Consider the following 19,467-nt stretch of genomic DNA (forward strand, 5'->3'; position numbering starts at 1 on the left):
TGTTCAAAGCTATTTAACTAAAAGAAAATTCAGCGTTGCACTCGGTACCACAGTTTCAGGTGTGAGGTTAATTAAAGCTGGTGTTCCCCAAGGCTCAGTCCTGGGGCCTACACTTTTCAACATTTTTATTAATGACGTCACCAAGCTGAAACTCAAATCCAGTTGCTCCCTGTTTGCTGATGATACTGCCTTCTTTATTTCTTCCTTCAGAGTTGACACAATAGCCAGACAATTATCGATAGCCCTTGAAAAATGTTTCAAATACTTTGCAAAATGGAAAATAAGGCCAAACCATGCCAAGACACAAATTATTTTGTTTACACGCCGCAGACCGGCTGTGAATAGATTTGTCCAAATTAACGGCGACTCCCTTCCGTGGAGCAAGGAAGTTAAATACCTCGGGTTGGTGTTAGACTCCAAATTAACTTTCACCAAACACATAAACTCAGTGTGCGATAAAGCGGTAGGAATTATGTGCAGTCTCTTTCCTCTTTTGAACCGCAACTCTAACTTAGATTTTCTTAATAAAAAACTTATCTACTATCTCTATATCCGCTCCGTACTACTATATGCAGCCCCTGTGTGGTCCAATACTTGTTGCACCAATTACGGGAAGTTACAAAGAGTCCAAAACAAATGCTTAAGGTTAGTTGGGTCATATCCCCGGTGGACACCCATAGATTACATGCATGCAGCACTTGATGTTGCCAGCGTGTCCACATTTATCTACAACGCTACGGAAAACTTTGTAACTTCCTGTACACATAGTCCCTACCCGCATATAAAAAGTATTATGGACCATAACTTAAGTTCTCTTAATTATAGAAAATACAAACACAAAAGGCTAAAGCATATCTTGCTTTAATTAATCTTATGTAGTAAGGTTTTTTTTAAATTTTTTGCCTTAGCATTAAGTTGGACTTGTACCCAATGTAAATGTTGATATGTTGTGGAGAGGATATAGGCATGCAGCCTGAAACCTCCTTTTATATATATTTGTATAAAAAGTTTTAAATTGTAAATAAACATTTTCAAATTCAAATTCAACAATAAATAGTCTTCAAGAGTCTTGCGATGCTTTATTTATGTATGTAGGTATCTGATTTTAACGTATCAATAAACAACGAAACACTTGTAAGTATTAGTAAAAAGTAAATCATATAATTTTTAATATTTTGTTTACAGAATACGAATTTGATTTCTAATATATTATGAAAAAGAATATCAAATTGAGATTCATTACAGAAAAAAGTTACTTAATCTGATGATTTCAGATGTTGATGTGCCTTAATAGTGTTAACATTTGTCTCTTAATAGTGTTAAAGGTAGTACAGAATACCTTGGTGCCTTACAAAATTCATCAAATACATTTCAGGGTGTTTTATCAGAATTAAGATCTTGTACTCTGTACCTCGTATAGATTCTGTTAAAAACTGAAATAAAAATTTATTAAAGCCTGTAACAAGTTTAGAATACAATTTAAAAACAATAAATTGTGGGAATCTTGAAGGAATAATCCTGTAAAAAACCTTACAATAATTCAAAGTGGGGCGTCACTTGCATTTCACTTAACCATCTTTTCAAAAATAAAATATGTTAAATTCAAATTCAAAAACCTATCGAAGGCACGGATTTGACAGTTGCTCACTTTGTCGAATTGGAACAAGTATCTGTCATCAAAAAGCGGTCCGAATCTGATGGTACTTATTTCTCCAATCAGTTGTACTGTCAAGTGGAACATAGATAACATTTTGTTGAACTTACAGGCTGGACTCGAGTATCTGTTCTGGTGAACTTTGGGATCACAACATACAGCGTGAGATATTATTAAATTTTATACATTATATTTCACATTTTCACGCTTTCTTAGCATGGGGTTGATGCCTCAAGAATTGTATGGGGTTTTTAGGTTCCAATTAAAGGGCAACATCAATACCAAAACGTAGATGATATCCAACTTTTCTTAGACTAGTCCAGAACTTCGCGAATCCTCCTCCATATTCAGACCATTTTATGTGATTGAACTAATGGATGTTTATGGTTGGATTTTAGTTAGGTCCAAAATTACTTTTGTAGAATACCGTTTTTTTCGTCTTAACCCTATCTGGTGTATGTGTTACGGAAAAAGATCTCCTGTAGCCTGTTGAAAAAATGTTCCACAGATGCACGTAACTTGTCTGTGGGTCACTCAAATTTGTCTGTGGATCTATGTGGGCACTCAGCATTATTAAACAATGGAGGGCCGTGGAATGTTAGAATTTTATATTTTGATTCGATGCCAACACAAAGCCGTTAATAAGCTTTTAGTCAAAATTTGCCAACTGAAAGTTAGTTCCACTTTTTCTTTAGCTTTTAGTGCAGTTCTAAGGAGGGATAGAGGTAGTCTATCTTCTAACGTATTTTGTAATAAGCAATTTTAGAAATAGATATTAGTAAGAATTAAATATGTATTAAAATTCATAGTTAGAAGTAAGAACATTGAGAAAAGTGAGTGAAATTCCTATGAGTGTTAACGGCAGATTATTTACATCGATTTTGAGCTCTTAATTGACTTTTTAATTTTTGTCCTAAAAAACAAAACTTACTTTCAGTATATTTACCATTCATTTTCCTAATCTGTAAAATATATAAATTTCTTAAATAGTAATATATATATAATTCCTAAAAAGAAAGTAACAACAGTATTAAACAACTGACATGCAACGTTTTTATAAAAAGAGAAATATTTTCAAAGATTTTTCCCATTAATATATGATTAATTACCACTGGACCAAAAAATTATACTTAATTGATCCAAATTGTTTCAAATCTATGAAACTTTCAAGAAAACCAAGTTTTTTGTTTTTTAAATTTCAATAATTTTGTAAAAAACATTGCAAATTCTTTGGATTTAAACTCTCAAGTTTCAATAATTCTTATTTCCCTCTTACTAAAAGAATTTGATCAACAAAAGTAAAAATGTGATATGTAACATATATTTATATATATGTGTATGTATTTTTTAATTTCTATGTTTATGTAATTAAAAAATAAAGTAACCATGGAAATAAGTTATAAAATTGACAAATCGTGATTTCAAAATCAAAGGTAGGCTTTCATTTGAATTATTCCATAATTACTAATAATACGCAGTTTTAAATGACTATTTTCAATTATTTCTTATTACAGGTAGTGTGTGTGAAAGCTTTAATATGCCATGTCGATTGTATAACAGAAAATCTTTTGAGCCTTCATATATTTGTTGGCCAATATGCTTTATTTGCGGTTGAGAAAGTAATGTAACGTCGAAATGTTCTCCAACGTAAATTATAAATAGCACAATTAATATTGGGCTTCATCTCTCTGGTTATCTTTAAAACATGAAGCCTAAAAATCATTTCCCGAAGTGGTTAAGATGATCAGCCATTACTTAAAGGCTCCTATGCCTGCATTCCAGTCTGTTTACACAATAAATTTACAGCGTTTAATTTGCAGATCTAAGTGATTTGAGCTACTTTTTGGGTTAAGTGTATCCTTGATCGTCATCATCTCACCATACTACACATTACCTCCTTTCCAAATACGTACATTTTAGCTAAAAACTGTAACACTTTATGTCCAAAACTTGTTCGCCAATTTCGATCATAAGATATTGGACAAAATTGGTACAGGCGAACGCTTCAAGAACAGTATGCTTAACAAATTTTTAAAATGGTTTATTATATTTGTTCACCACAGGTCTCAAGTTCTAATTTCAACAAAATTACCATCCTCCTTTCAGAACATATTCCTTCATTCTCAGATCTGTGCCCTTATCACCTGCTGGCATTTCGGGCTTGTTTAGATTAGAGTAAAAATGTAGAAACAAGTTTAGCTAACACAGAACTCAAGAAAAAAACAAAGGGTGTTATAGTAAAGTGCTGAATTGATGTAATACCGGTTTTCCCAAATAGGGATTGATTTTTAACAACATAAAGGGCAAAGAAACATTCTCAATGCTGTGTACTTTAAAAACGAGGTTCATTACATATATTCTACAGAATACGAGAAGTTTTCAGTTGAATTGTTAAAAGTTTCGGTAGTCAAGAAGTAGGTCCAAATATACATGAGCTTAAGAAAAATGTGTTGTTAATTTCAAAGAAAGTTTCATTCACTATTGATAATATAAATTCATTATTGTCCTAAAATATATATGATGAAATTAATGTAACATTGGTTGTCAACAGGTAGAAAATTATTGTTAAATAAAGTAAAGAACGAATTATGAATAGTAACATTTGTGATTTTTGTAAACCACTCATTAGTGAACCAAATGGTGGATCAAATTCATGTGCCACTCCTTTGATTTCGGATTCAACATTTTTTGGACCGAGTATTGATGAAACTATTATTTATATGATATCATTATTGCCTAATAGATTGCTAGCAGCATTGGGAATATTGCATGCTGCTGATTGTCTAGAGTCGGTGAGTTAATTCTTTATTCGTTTGTTCTACTCTTAAGCTTATACCTGTGGGGTGTGGTTCGGCAAGTCTTGGTCTTAAGGAGGTTCGTACTAGGAATTTGTTGTTTTCGAATTCCGATTATGCGAAGTTCCTTTGTTTTGGCGTATGGCTCCGCCAGTGGTCTCGAGTTTCTCCCGACGAGAGGTCACTTTCGTTAAGGTTTCCTTTATTCACTCAAATATGAACTCTTGATGTTAATGTTTCTTTTTAAAACGTTTCCACGGATAAAAACTCCATAGTAACTTCAATACTTCATTCCACATTTAAAATAATCACATCAAAATTGCTAAACTACTCTTAACAATGCGTTGTGAAAACTATCTGATTTAAAACCCCCAACAAAATATGGAAACGGCTGTACAAGCTGAACGGCTTGTAATCCGTCGATTCTAATGCCTTTGTACCCTCACCATGTGCCAATATTTCGCGGGAAAGGTCTAGGCCTCTCCAAGTCACTTTGAGCAATAACGAGTCTCTACGTTCCCACGGCGCGATATATGTTATGACAAACTTAACACTATGCGTAGCAAGACATACTTCATGGGAGCAAGGCTAAATCTTCTTCTGTAATCATAAAATATCTGTGTTACTCAAACAAAGTTTGTATCTCAAATAAATATATGATTAATGTGTTAAATTTTCTTGTTTTAGAAAACTGATGCCATGGTCGATTTAGATAAATGGTTAAAAGCTGAATATATGGCTTTAGCAAAAGAAGTTGCAGATTCTGGTTTGAACTTTAATGAAACTTGCCGCCCTAAGGATGCCAAAATGATAGAATCAAGAAGATTTGTTTTGAATCGTTTAGCAGAACTGATGGAAAAGAAAGCGGAATTAGAAAAATGTCTCGCCGAATGTTCCAATGATCAAAAAGGAAATAAAATTTATTAGTTTTTGTTTTTATTTCATTATTATTATTTTTTTTTACAGCATAAAAAAACTTTTGAGGATTTTCGGAAGGTGTTTAGCTGGTGACGATTATCAATTAAAATGTTTAGGGCAGTTGAATAACACTATGGGATTTCTTTATCACAATTTTGTATATAAAATATTTTACGAGTATTTTGTAACATATTTTACTATCCTAGTTTGCTTCTTCATTCATTTCATGGTAACAGATTCCGTGTTCGTGCTATAATGCAGGTGGGCAGCAACTCTCTTTCCAAAACTTGTTCTTCTGAGCTTCATAAAGGTTTCATATGAAAGTGTATACCATTAGATGCAAATCCTAGACGAGGGGCATGTCTCCTGCAGTGAGAAGTTGCAGAGTTATAGCAACAGGAAACAATGATTATTCTCCATAATACTTCCAGGATAGAAGGTATTCCTCATATTTCAGGGTACCTAGGCAAGGATAAATGGACTTCATCTATTTTTACTTCACGTTGATTCTTGGAACTTCTATGACCAGATTGGGTACTGGTCTGTACACTAGAGGTTGTTTTTTTTTACAGATATCTGGTAAAGTACATTACCAATATTTAAAATTAATTCATCAATACATAGAGGAATGGTAATTTTAGAATGGTTTAACAGCTAATCCATCTACCTAAAATCATGTATTTTTTTTTAATTATAGATAAATAATGAATTAGCAGAAATGAAAGATTTTTTTGGTTACGTTCAACAGTTTTAATTCTTAATTGTTTTACAGTTTTCTACTGCAAAAATTAAAATAGTTCTATTTATTACCGATAGGTGACAGGAGTTGTACTTTATGCGTGAGCGCTACATCAAGTCTATCCAACTCTTGCCGGACACTTGCCAATGTATTTTTGTTGTAAATGCTATATGGTTGCTAAATAATTTCTGCATTTACCGTTTCGTTTCTATGAGAAACTTCAATGGATCTGCAGATATAATTTTGCCTCTAGGTTCGATTTCATGCGCTCAATCCATTAGAACTGATTCACAATAAACTTAATGTACTAAGAAATTTAAATGAACGTCTGCAGTAAGGACTTACATGCTGCCCTTTGATTTCGCGTAGCTTTCTGACGTAGAAATAAGTTTATTTTATGTCCACCATTAAGCAGGCTGATAATGGCTTTATATTACAATACTTTCACTGTAGTTGTATTTGTAAGATGTGGACTAAGAAACAGGTTGGAAATGAAAGCAGAATGTAATAGAATAATTACATTTTCGAAGAATATTTTTTATTTTCAACATGAAGCCTGCCATACAGATATTTAGACAAAACAATTTGTAGCCTTCAGGGGCATTCAGTTTAATGCCTATGATTTATTGCCTGTGATTTGTAGTTTTTTTTTATGACGGGCTACTCTGTACTGTACATCTATTAATTCATAAATGATAATTATAAATTTTATTTTCAATAAATAGATAAGATTTTTTTTTGTTTAAGTAGGAAAACCAATATGTTTAGATTGTGGAAAAAAGTTTCAGAATGTAAATTCAATTTTGTTTTATTTTTATATATTAAAAAAAAAAATTTAAAAATGTATTTCTGATTAGAGTAATTGAGGAAAATATTTTGTTTTAAAGGCGCAACAACATCTGATGGTATTAGCACCCAGAGCGTTTTCCATTGCACACTCGGCCTCCGGTCAGTGTTCTCTCGTTACAGGACTGCACCGTTCATCACCGGATAGGGAGCGTTAAGAAGCTCCGAGGAAGAGAAAATCTAAAGGCCAACAGTTGGATTCGATTCCGTGGTCACCGCTAACCATTCAACTAATTATTTCCCTAGAAAAATAGGAAATACTATTTACTCCGTGCCAAGCGTCTGGATCCTTTCCCAGCAAAGTGCAGTTTATCCTTTGGCAAATGTCGGATGATACCTTGGGTTGCCCTGTAACTGTATCTCACACCCGAAAATGGTATCTCATTTTTTAGCGTCACATCATCAATTTCCTTCCGCAACATCATCTTCTCCAGATATTTTGAAAATCTCCCATTTTGTTCACCTCTTAGCAAGATCTTAAGATGTGAGACTTAGCCTTGCTCAATCCCGAAATAGGCAAAAATCCTTAAACTGTCTGTGACGGCCTGATGTAAGAGTTATCCAGGGGCTTCACTAAACGTAAAGATTGGAATTTGTGCCAATTTGGGCTACAATCTTAATAATTGACTGATTATTTTATGTTATTATGCAGTAATCAATATTTTTATTAGATTAGAACATAAAATTAAACCCCTTTAGATCTATTGGTATCAGAATTCTGTGTTTTTTGCCAGGCTTTTTCCACGACAATATTTTTTTTTGCGAGTTGATACCTGTAGCGAATGGTCTCAAATAGGAAATAAGATAGCGTATCCTTCTTCTACAGTCTGCATAGGGACTGCAAGAACAATTGTACTGCTGTGAAATGCTCCTAAGCCTATTGTATCCTGTTGAAAGGTTCCAAAGGGATTCGACACAGGCAATCAACCTTAATCAGGAAATCACCAGCAACCATTATCGCCGTGACCTTGAGGTGTTCTGCGATATCAGAGGCTTTCGAGATGCTGGATTTGTTTGTTGTAAGCTGGCCCGCTGATTCGCAAATTTTTCCTAATTAAATTCCATCAATCAATGAAGTAAACAATTTTGTTCAAATATTTCTGGGAAATTCAATTACATTAATTGTCTAGGCCAATTTGAAGAGATGTTTAGTTGAAATTTCTTACTTGATTTCTTTAGCACAATGTATTTTTTTTAATTATTGCTCTTTCAAAATGGTTTATTATTTCCTCTCACTTATATTAGTTAGACAATTTAGCTGTTTTATTCGACTGTTGAAGAATGTTTGAAGGCTTGGACCATTTCTTTGTAATGAACATTTTATACTCTATTAAAAATGTAAGGAGAACTTTTCGAGACGGATTAATGTCCGCGCCGAATACTGCTGTTTCCCATCATTATGGGAAAACGCCATTGCGTTTTATGTTTGTTTCTTTTCAATAACTGTATTATTAAATCATAGAACATTATTATTCAGAACATTTTTTTGCTTTGAACCTTCTGAATATGGACTTTTAGGCTACAGGTTTTTAAAAACAAATAACAGATGTACTGGTATTACCTTGGCAGTACAATTGTGTACATATAATGAACAAATCATCAAAGAACTGGAGATTCCTTCACTCAAGGACATCTTAAACAGTAAAGACCACACATAGTAGAACCTTCGAATTACAGAAGAAGCTGTACAACACCATGGACTCGGGACAGAAATCTGTATAATGCGACGACTAAAACATGAACTATCACAGGTCGTATTACAACACTTCAATTTGTTATTAATTTCTGTTTACTGTATTTTATAAGTCAGAAACAAGTTGACAGGAAAATATAGTTTGTTTGTTTTTATCTTTAAATCATACAATAAAAACCCTAATCTGGTTCGAATTTAAAGCTACAAGAATACAGCTAAAAATTCCAAAAAATTCTGATATTTGGTACGCTTACTATTGAAATGAAAGCAAAAATATGTGCCTACTTTATCTAGATTTTGTTTCTACAGTCAAAGATTTAAATGGTAATCAATTTAATCATTCAAAATCAGCACGGGTTTCTACATCGATAGCCAAAATCGACTTTTTAATTTACAGGTTTCGAAAAATGAAACAGAAAGTAAAAAAATATTTACTGATCTTGCTACGTATTAGCAATTTGATATTTAAAAATGAATTTTACATAAAAATATCAAAAGAAATTAAACTTTTGCCTTATCTTTAAGTGGACACAAAAGAAGGGGTAAAATTTCGAAATTGAAATGGATTAATTGAAAACACCTGTTTAATAAGAGCGCTGTCTACTAATTATATAAATAGATCAGTTGAGATTATCAAGTACTCGTATATTACAAACGTATTGTCTCCTCAATGTCTAACCTATTGTCCAATCCTAATATCACACGAAAGCTGTGGTACAGATTTATATTTCAGCACTCTTAATAAATAGATTCGTAAAATAGTCTATTTTGAAAAGAAAAGGAACAACTAATCCTAGATCTTGCAAACATGGACTCAATTTGTCAACAAAATGTGGATCCCTGCCAACTTTCAAGTGGAAGTATCACTATCGGAAGCGACTGCAAAGTTAATTTAGCGCTTAGCGAAGAAGTCTCATGGAAATTGAACCACTCTTGATAAAGTTCTTTGTAAAACTACTAATTTTGATCCTTTTTGATTTGGTTTAAAGGTAGAATAAACGAGGTCTTTGTTTCATTTACGAGTTGTAAAAGAGTTGAGTTTTGCATTTATAACCTTCCCTTCTCAAAAATTTGTAAATTGAACCACAATTTCCAACATTCTCAATTCATTTTAGATATATTTGAGTCTTTTTCTCCGTAACTGTAACAATTTTAACCTGATCCATGTAATTTCCCGAAAATAATGTAAATAGGAATTGAACTAAGAGTGTTATTTTAGTGTAAATGGCGTATTCACAATGGCATCCGCTGCAAGAACTTTTTAGTATAACAAAACGAATATCGTATACACCAAACGAACATGAACTACTGTTCTCGCTCTAAATCTCTAGTTCATTTAGTGTAAACGTAGCTTAAGGGTAGTTGTTCTTATAAATATTCCTCTGTTCTGAAGGTTAGCACAGTTGATATAGTAATGTGATCCTTGAATACAATTATGTATGTCGTCACTTTTTATCTCAGAAGTGATATGGCCACTTTACTAAACTCTTGAAATTTAATTCAGTAAATTGTAAATGTTGGGAATGAATACTATTGGTTTGTGAATTATTTAAAGTAGATAAACTTCTATTACAACATTAATTGAAGCGCGCTTAGTGGTTGCCAGGCTGGCAAAGTCTGGCTGCCTTGGTCGATAGTGTCGTACCCAAAGTGAACGAGTTTTTGAGCAGTTCTGTAGGTTATATGCATCCCTACTACCCGGACCAACGTTCTCCCACTACCTTCCTAGACCGGGCAAACACCAGCTGACTGTAGCCCACCAGAGCACCCTTCTTGTAGAGTCGTCTCACGTCAACACACAGATACACTATTACTAGACAATATCGTAACCGACGGGCATACAGTCGACACCAGCGCCGCCCAGAACAGTATATCTCAGTTTAGTGTGTTCTGGCGAGAGATGTAGTTGTCGGGCTAAAATATCGGTTGTATGGCTGTCCCATTCCATTGTTTATATAATTTCTAATAAATAGAAGTAAATACATTACTTTTATATCTTCTTATTTTTAGTTACTTCAAAATTAAAAAGGCTAGGATCTGTTATATTTATATTAAACCAAGTGTTAAGTGAAGAATTGTGTTGTGTTAATCGTGCATTTATGTTCTATGTGAATTTACAACGTTTTAAATAATATTTAGTGTTCTGTCTACCTGCCGTTCAATCTCAGCACAGAAACTTTCATTATTTTTGACAACCAGTGACATGTAAATGTAAGTATCCAGTGTCCGTTTGAGATAAACTTAGAAACTAATAAGATTTCAGCTGTATTTAAAATTCAATTTAGCATCAACTGATTAGAATATTTTAAAGAAACACTGACTGTAAGCAGAGCACAAAATCTACAGAAAGGGTTGGTAAATAGTATACAGAAGAAAGTATGTATTATGAATTGATTGAAAGTAAAACTTTAATGGCATTTCATAATAATTAGTGTTGTAAGTTCAAGGTCATTGGGTGAAAAGATTGTGGGTTAAATTTTGTTAATAATAAATTTATAATTAATAAGTAATTGGTTGCTAGCTGGATTTGTTTTTACAGTATTAGGGAATGCCATAAAAATCCAAATCTTGGCAAAAGTCTTCCGACCAAATTAATCTTTTTTTACCCCAACTTTGTTAATTTATTTCACCCAATTTACCCTCTTGAATGATTTATTTTTGAACGAATATTTCTGTAATAATATACAGAAATTGTGTGAAGCATTACCAAAGATTCGAATGAATCGAGGCTAGTAATGCAGTTATGAGTTTGAATGTATTTATTCTGCAAAGTGTGAGTGGATTCTGAATGTAAAAGTTGGTGAACACTGCCGTAAAATTGGAAAGTGCATAATGAAATGTCAGTTAAATATTTCAAACGATAAAAAAACCTCATCGAAAGATAGTTAAAATTGATCTAAAAAAATATTTATATTCATTCCATTTGATAATGAAAATGATTTTAATTACATTTGTCTTGCTTGATGTCACTCAGGCCTTATCTTTATCCTCTCGCTGTTGTTTATCGAATCCTTTCTTATTGAACGATTCTTAAGATTACACAATGCTGCTTATACACGTTTACAATTCCTATGCAAACCGAAGAATCGCCAGAAAGTATGCTAGGTCGCTAAATAGAACTGACATTTTACAATCATCTCGAAACTACTGTCCATCTCTTTTACAGGATTAAGTAGCTATTTTTTCTTCCGATCCTGATTCTATAGTACCATCTATAACATTCAAAAAATTCATTTCATCAAAATGGAAACAGATGCAAACGATGAAAATCTCCCATTTATGAAAGTGAAAGCTGCACTTTCACAAAGTACCCTCTTCACCGAAAAACAACCTTCGCAACCCTGCTGTTGAGGCCATCAAATACTCGTATAAGGCAAAAGACTTGCATCGGGTCGCTCATAAGCGTCTAAAAAACGACGAGCACTGAACGTGCGATATTGGACTGCTACCAATGTGCAAAATCTATGTACCAATCTAGATTTTCGGTATAAAAGCAAAACCTAAAATGGATACAGTATTTGTCTAACCTTATCGTAAAAATACATTTTTTTTGTCCCAGAAATTATCCCAGAAGAATTTCCATGGAACCCTATTTCTTTATTAATTAGAGCTCTAATTGACCTCATCCCACTAAACAGGTTGTCCGGTCATACTGACTGAAGATATCAACGGACACGAAACCCATAGTCATGAACAACCATAACACGCTATTTCAATTTCTTAAAAGAAGCGATCTCCGTCTACAGTGATGTTGCCTATCACACCTTGTTTTGTGATAGGCAAGGCGCTGGAGAGGAACTGATGGCTGACATCGACCTACTACGCTTGAACTAAGCACGTGGTTGCTTCAGCAACTTCTTGGTTAGGCTTGTGAAAATAACATCTAAGGTTTCCTGTGACAAACTATACGAGTATGTGAACAGGGTACTCACCAATTCACAGAAGGAAAAAAACAAGAGTTTTCTATAGAAAGTGTAGAAATTTAAGTTGGTTTAAAGAATTGAGATCCTCAAAAGAACAAACGTTTCTCAGGAACTGTGAAATTGAAGCACATTCCTCGACCAAAAATGCACAAGAACTAGGAGATCAACAGCATTGTGACGAGGCTAAAGCTAAATTCAGTGTCTTATATGGACGAGGAAGCTTTAAAGAAGTTGAACAAGAATAAGAGACTTGTAAAAAAGTTGGTCTGACATTCTGCCAGTGTTTCTTCAACAGAGACACCAGTTACCTGGATTGTCGAGGCCAATGGCCGGTTGGTCAAGATTGCTACCTTTGTAAGTAGAACTGGGCAGCTGACTAGGCCATAATAGGACAAATCTAGCGTAGAAAGAGCCAGGATAGGGCGCCATTACGGATCCTGGGGGGTTGATGAAGTAGGGAGTTTCTTTCTCCTGCCCAAAATTCATTTTGAAAATTAGTGGCAATATAACATCTCCCACAAACTTGGGAACAAATTTAATTTCTTTCACAGTTGTGAATATCAATAAGCATTTATGCAATTAAAGATTTTTGACAATCAAAATATGTTTTTTAAATCGAATAGTCTATATAGAATTGTTTCAGATTACCCGTGATTTTATAAAATCAAGTCAATAAGGAAAGTAGTTTTTGAAACAGTTGTTAGTTAATTAACCATATTTGTATTCTGCCTGAAGTTATAATTATGTTTTCACGAACTCTTTTGTTGCATTTGACTGATTGTTACTTTCGAAATCCAAATTTGGTATCATTTTTGAGAATTGACTTTTGTTTTTTAAACACCAATTCTATTCTACCTTAATATTGATATTCTGAAAAATAAATAAGTTATTATCTGTCGCTACAATATAAATATAAAACTTCTTATTTTTCTTGAATTTTAAAAGCTTTAACATTTTTAATAATGAGCTTTTAATCGGTAAGACATGTTTACTAGGCTAGACCAAGTATCTTAATAATTGGAAAGTCCCTGAAATTCCAATATGCGATTCTGTTGATTAGATAGGAAGATTTCGGTTCTTAACCTGTGTACGCAATTTTACAGAATTCATTTTATTATTATTATTCCTGTTTTTCTTTTTTCAAGTTTTCTTTTTTTTTATTAATTGGTTCTTGAGTTTTCTTCAGGTTTTTGAAATTAATCACGACTAAACTATGTTTTTTTTTAAGAGCTCAGACAGTATGCTACTTTACGTCCAACTATCGTTCTGGTTTATGATTGTTAAATTTTTTTACATAAATTTACACATAAAATCCTTAAACCAAGGCCAGGCACCAGAAAAATAATGATGCAGTTGTTTTTGGTATTGCAACTTTATAATAAAAATGATCTCCAGCTTTCCAATGACGTTGCTGCAATTTTATTTTAAGTAATAACTTACCCAAAAGCCACAATATTTGTTCGAATCTACCCAGAAAAGGTTTTTTTCTTTATGCAGTTTTCTCGAAAAACTGCAGTGTTATGCGTTTCTCTTGAAATACCCCACCCAAAACTTATACGTTTTATCACCTTTTTGTATTAGGCCATTACACATTTACCTCTGTAATAATGGAGTCCTATAAAAAACATTAGTAGATTTGCATGTGTGAGAAAATTTGTTATTTAGAAGTTCGACTTTACGAAATAAGTTATTGAGTTTTTGTTTTGTAATCTATCTAGAAAACTGCTTCATCAAAGCATTTTATAAATTCGTTAATTATTACTTTTGTAAAAACATTTGCAGATAGACAAAAAGAGATTTTATTAAAAAATATCTACAGCTTTGGTTCTGGAGTTCCAAGTGTTAATATTATTTTTTGCTTAGGTTTTATGCGTTATATTTTAAAAAAATAATTCCTCGATGAATGACTATAAAACTCGAAGTTTATGCAATAGATGCTGCACCTGTACCATTGAATTATAGTAGAGATTATGCATGAATACATTATGTCAGAGAGAGTCATACATTACGTGGATAGTTTTGCGGGCGTCGCGCCTCTAACCAATCAGCTATATTACTCTATAATTGGCGGTTCTCTGTCTTCTATAGTTTCAGAAAAGTAGCATTGCGATTATGTCAGACTTTTCCACAATTTCCCATCTCTTGTGTCCATAAATTGGTTTGTGATTGGTCCACATATGATTCAGACACGATACGTTCAGTTTCCACCGTTTCAACCTACAGTAAACTTTTGGATAATATAAACTAACCGATAATGCCTGCCTCTTTGCTAAATTGATTTTTTCGTTTTGTTTAATTCTTCCTTATCTCTTTTTAACTTTAAATTCCACTCTGCCTAGGAGTAGAATTTTTCCCATTTATTTGCGACATTTCTTCATTGAACATTATGCGGGTTTCTTACTTCAGGTTAAAGTTAGTTTATCATCTAAAATGTATTTCCATTCAAGTAGTTGGTTTTAGAGTATGAGATAATCTTTTTAAACAAATATACCTAGTTAGATTTTTTTTATGGTGTATAAATTGGGTTTACGTTTAAAGGAGCATGTACCTTAAATTTTTGGAATAGGCCTCTTTGTTTTTGATAGAATTCAAAGAATTTCCACAACTTTTTCATAAAAATTTCCTCATATGTTCATTGGTAAAATAAATCTACGCGTATTTATCGTATCTATAAAAGAATTTACTGTTTAGATATTGGCAAATAGGGTAATTTCATAGCCTTTATTACTTATTACCTTAAAGTCTTTTGTAAAACATGAACGCGTTGAAGAATTATGTATTTGATTATGCATAATTGTTTGTAAATAAATTTTTGTATATTAGTATGAATTTACTTCTTGTAATGTCAATTCGCACAGCTATAATTTTCTGTAATTATGATAGTAGAAAAACTAAGACCTTTTTTTGCTTTAACTTTAATAGAAGATAAACAATCCTCCACATGTGCACATCGATCTTTTTGACTATTTGGTAAAACCTAACCCAATAAAAAAGACTAAGCAAATTGGTTTACAGGTTTGTAAGGGATAGATGCTCTTTCAAACTCCAAAATGAATAGAAAAGCTGCTAAAATTAGTTAAAATTCCTTAAAAAGACAGAAAATTGTCCATTAGCCGTATGTGAAAAGGCTGAATTAGAAAGTCAATGCGTGCTTTTATAGCGAAAAGTAAAATAATCGCCATTTTTTTCAGGCTAGGCTTAATTTACGACTAACACATTATTTGTTAAGTAGCTTTACCGAAACTTGCACTGGAAATATTGCACATATAGTCCATACTCTGAACCAATACGTCAAACTCTGAGCTTAAAACAATATTTTGTTTGAACATACTTCGAGAATACATTCAGAACTGCTGTACGAGGTCTGTAAATTAAGTAATGAGACTGATTTTTTAAAATTTTTTTATTCAAAAAGAATTACAATTCTATATTATCACCTTCAAAATAACTTCCTTCTGAAGCTACACAACGCTGGAGACGTTTCTTCCACTCCTCATAGCAGTGCTCAAACTCCGATACTGGAATAGCCTTCAGCTGGTCGGTTACAGCCGTTTGAATGTTTTCGACTGTCCCAAAATCAGTTCCCTTGAGGTGATTTTTCAACTTCGGGAAGAGAAAAAAGTTACAAGGACTCAAGTCAGGCGAATAAGGAGGCTGAGGAGCCACAGGAATGTTTTTTACTGGTCAAAAACTCGTTTATTGAAATTGCTGTGTGACAAGGAGCATTATCGTGATGCAACACCCACTTGTTCTTGATGTTTGATCTCACTCGGATGACTCTTTTTCGAAGTTTTTCAAGAACCTCTCGGTAAAAGTGTTGATTATCCGTTTGACCTTGAGGTAGAAACTCTTTGTGGACGATTCCGTGGATATCGAAAAAACAAATCAGCATGCATTTGATGCTTCGACTTCGCCATCCTTGCTTTTTTTTGGGGGCCTTGGAGAGGTTGAAGTGTGGCCACTCCATGCTCTGGCGCTTGGTTTCTGGGTCGTACTCAAACACCCAAGAGATTCGTCACCAGTAAAGACACGTTCCAGAAAATGGGGGGGCATTTTCAATTGAATCTAAAAAATCCAAAAACGGCTGTAACCGACCAGCTGAAGGCTATTTCAGTATCGGAGTTCGAGCACTGCTATGAGGAGTGGAAGAAACGTCTCCAGCGCTGTGTGGCTTCAGAAGGAAGTTATTTTGAAGGTGACAATGTAGAATTGTAATTCTTTTTGAATAAAAAAATCAGTCCCATTACTAAATTTACAGACCTCGTATATTGAATCAAATCTTTTCAAATTAACTTTTTATTTTACTTTCATTTCCTCACCTTCATATCTGACTTAGAATAGAAATTTATTACAGGAAGCCTGATTTTGTAATTGAAGAGGAAATGTTTATACAAAAAAATGTATCTGAGCGAAGATAGTTCGCATATTCTGAAAAGTTCTTATTAAAAAGCTGTCCTTAAGTTTTTATTATCTATTATTATTATTTTTTTGTTCAATCACCAAGAGTAATCAAACTTTATGTCAATGGACATTTATTTACAACAATCCTTTTTTCCTCGCAATGAAAGTACAGCCTTGATAAGGGTGGAGACAGTTGTCATGGAGATAACTTTTGCTGGAGCAAACAGGCTCACCAATTTCAATGGACCTTACTCATGTATTGATAATTTGTTACGTATTTCCACAAAATGTTTTATTACAATTGTTTCAAGTTTTACTTTTTGCTGATAAGAATACATCTTTGTTGAAAAATACCGCATTTGTTTTTAGCAGATTAGACCTCAATTCGAGAGAAAGATATTGCTTTGTAGTCCCGCTTCAAATTGTGTATTGTTTTAGATGTTTTAGGTTATTCTTTGAGATATTTCATTCTTATTATTCCAATTATTTGGATTAAATGTTTTAAAGTTATTTCTTTATTACGTAAAATATCTTAGTTTTGAATGTCCAGTCCTTTACATTCCGATCAGATTTTTACAAGAGACACGCTTTCTCTGAATTGTTTATTTGCATTAAATTACTATTCTATATTCTAAAATGAAATAAGAATTTAGAAAAGCGACTCTAGAAACACTGATAAACTGAAACACAAGTGAGTTTTGAGAGATGCGTTCTGTGTTTCAACATCATTTGTTGAAACCACATTCTTTACTGGTTGCTTCCCACGTAATTTTGGTTACAAAACTTTGTATAAACAGCCGATACTAAAAATACTAAGAAAGTGACAAATTAGAATAAAAAGTAAAGTAAAGTAATTGCCTATTTTTTCAGGCGATCTTTACGTCCAACCACCAAATTAGGTGCCGTAGACTGAGGCGACTAGCAAACATACTTTACTGTAAATTTCTCTTATTAACCATTAAATAAAATCCAAAACCTAAGACCGGGAATCGAACCCAGTACCACAATGCATATTAGCTTTGCAGGTCTCGCCTCTTAAGCGCTCGGCTACCGTGGCGCCGTGCGTGACAAATAAGAATATAATGTGAATAAACTTTACAATTACAGATCAGCGTCAAAGCTACTGAAAAATATAAGTCAAAAGTCTACTTAATAAAGCTGTTTGGAACTTCGTGGAAATAATTTTGTTAAAGCTGTGCTTAATAAAGCGCTTTATGTGCTTCACTCTTCTGGGATGATCCTGACTATACAACTTGGTTAGTCAAGATAAAAACATCTTGCAAGGGATTTAGAAGATTTGAAACTAATGATAAAGTATATTTTTAAATGGAATACAATTTGGAATTTTTTTTATTAATTTAGTGTGCGAATATCAACATTTAACATTAATCTGTTATGGCTGTTATGTTCACCATTTTCATTATTTACAAAAGATATATTACAAAAAAAATGTTGAACGAGGCTTATTTTTATTTAATGGACGAATTGAGATCAGATTCTGTATGAATTTGTAATCTACTTGGCACTTGGAGGCAGTCTTTTTTAATTCAAGTGCATTTCTTTATATGCATTCCTTTATTTTATTTTTACATTTAGAAAATGTTTAAGGAACTAGTTGTAAATTGTCTTTTGCTATATTCTTGATCAAAATTATGTTATTTATTCCTTTTTGATGGTTTATCATTGCCATTTCACGTATAAGACGAGCTAGACTCAAGTTTGTGCTAGATTATTGTTAAAATAAGAAATTCCATTCTCTCATACAGTCACAGATGCAATGAATGAATAGAGTCAAATCACAGTTACCAAAGAGACTTGAAAACAACGTAACCAAATCTGTCATTGAACACAATCAGGTGATTGTGATGAGAAAAGAATATAATCTCTACCTCCATATCGTATGACACTGATAAAAAAGCATGCTACTGTGCCCGAAATATTTGCCAATTAGATGGAACATTTTTTGATGATAAGGCTTTTTTTTAAAGTTTATTTTATAATTCAGAATATGAGTTTGTTTGTATGTATTCTGATTTCATTTGAGAAAATAGTTCGGTGGTGTATTTAATTTTGTATTGTTTTAAACGCCATTTAATAAATTGTTTAATATTTTATTGTCTAATATTTTCAAACATGATTTCATATATACTAAGCCTTTTTTTGCAGTCTAGTGGGCCAAACTAGAGGAGATCCTTTCAAGGCATTAAAAACCTTCAATTTTTGTTGAGATATAATTTTCTGCAAATCCCCATTTCTCTTCTTTTTCATAAAGCATATCAGGTTTTTTCGAAAGTTGCCAATACTTTTCGCGAACGCTTCCTATTCTCACTCTAGTGATATCTTGGGAAACATTAATACGAAGTGGTATTCCTTTGCCTGCTTCGATTTGTAGTCAGCTGCATGCAACATGGAAAACAGTCGCTGTTCGTAGCAGCTCAATTTGAGAAAGACGCTACTAGATTCACCACATCTGGCTACCCTTACTCAGTTGCCCGGGG

At 33.0% G+C, this 19,467-nt stretch overlaps 2 protein-coding genes across 6 annotated transcripts in view; both read left to right on the plus strand.

The window, feature by feature from the left end:
• The first annotated feature begins 2,998 nt into the window (after window positions 1-2,998).
• Window positions 2,999-5,388, plus strand: LOC141456689 (uncharacterized). Of its 5 annotated transcripts, XM_074132878.1 has the most exons (4): window positions 3,061-3,087; window positions 3,169-3,301; window positions 4,206-4,446; window positions 5,137-5,388. In XM_074132878.1, exons 3-4 carry the CDS (start codon window positions 4,243-4,245, stop codon window positions 5,374-5,376), a joined length of 444 nt encoding a protein of 147 aa, XP_073988979.1. In that variant the 5' UTR covers window positions 3,061-3,087; window positions 3,169-3,301; window positions 4,206-4,242; the 3' UTR covers window positions 5,377-5,388. The 5 variants fall into 5 exon arrangements, with proteins under 5 accessions (XP_073988978.1, XP_073988979.1, XP_073988980.1 ...); XM_074132877.1 differs by lacking the exon at window positions 3,169-3,301 and having other exon boundaries at window positions 2,999-3,087; XM_074132879.1 differs by lacking the exon at window positions 3,061-3,087 and having other exon boundaries at window positions 3,169-3,273.
• A 5,020-nt stretch (window positions 5,389-10,408) lies between these two features.
• Window positions 10,409-19,467, plus strand: part of Atet (ABC transporter expressed in trachea) — a 128,824-nt gene continuing 119,765 nt past the window's right edge. The window contains exon 1 of the mRNA XM_074133853.1: window positions 10,409-10,856. The gene's annotated coding sequence lies outside the window, so the exon portion shown is untranslated. The remainder of the gene's footprint in view (window positions 10,857-19,467) is intronic.

Source organism: Rhodnius prolixus, unplaced genomic scaffold (assembly GCF_049639745.1).
Source record: "Rhodnius prolixus isolate KJV_2025 unplaced genomic scaffold, Rpr scaffold_10, whole genome shotgun sequence".
NCBI classification, from domain to species: domain Eukaryota; kingdom Metazoa; phylum Arthropoda; class Insecta; order Hemiptera; family Reduviidae; genus Rhodnius; species Rhodnius prolixus.

Excerpts from the sequence above, each read along its gene's own strand:
- LOC141456689 (XM_074132877.1), top strand. The coding sequence starts at position 4,243 with ATGAATAGTAACATTTGTGATTTTTGTAAACCACTCATTAGTGAACCA. Across the intron at positions 4,447-5,136 it reads CTGCTGATTGTCTAGAGTCG|AAAACTGATGCCATGGTCGA; the intron begins GTGAGTTAATTC and ends TTCTTGTTTTAG.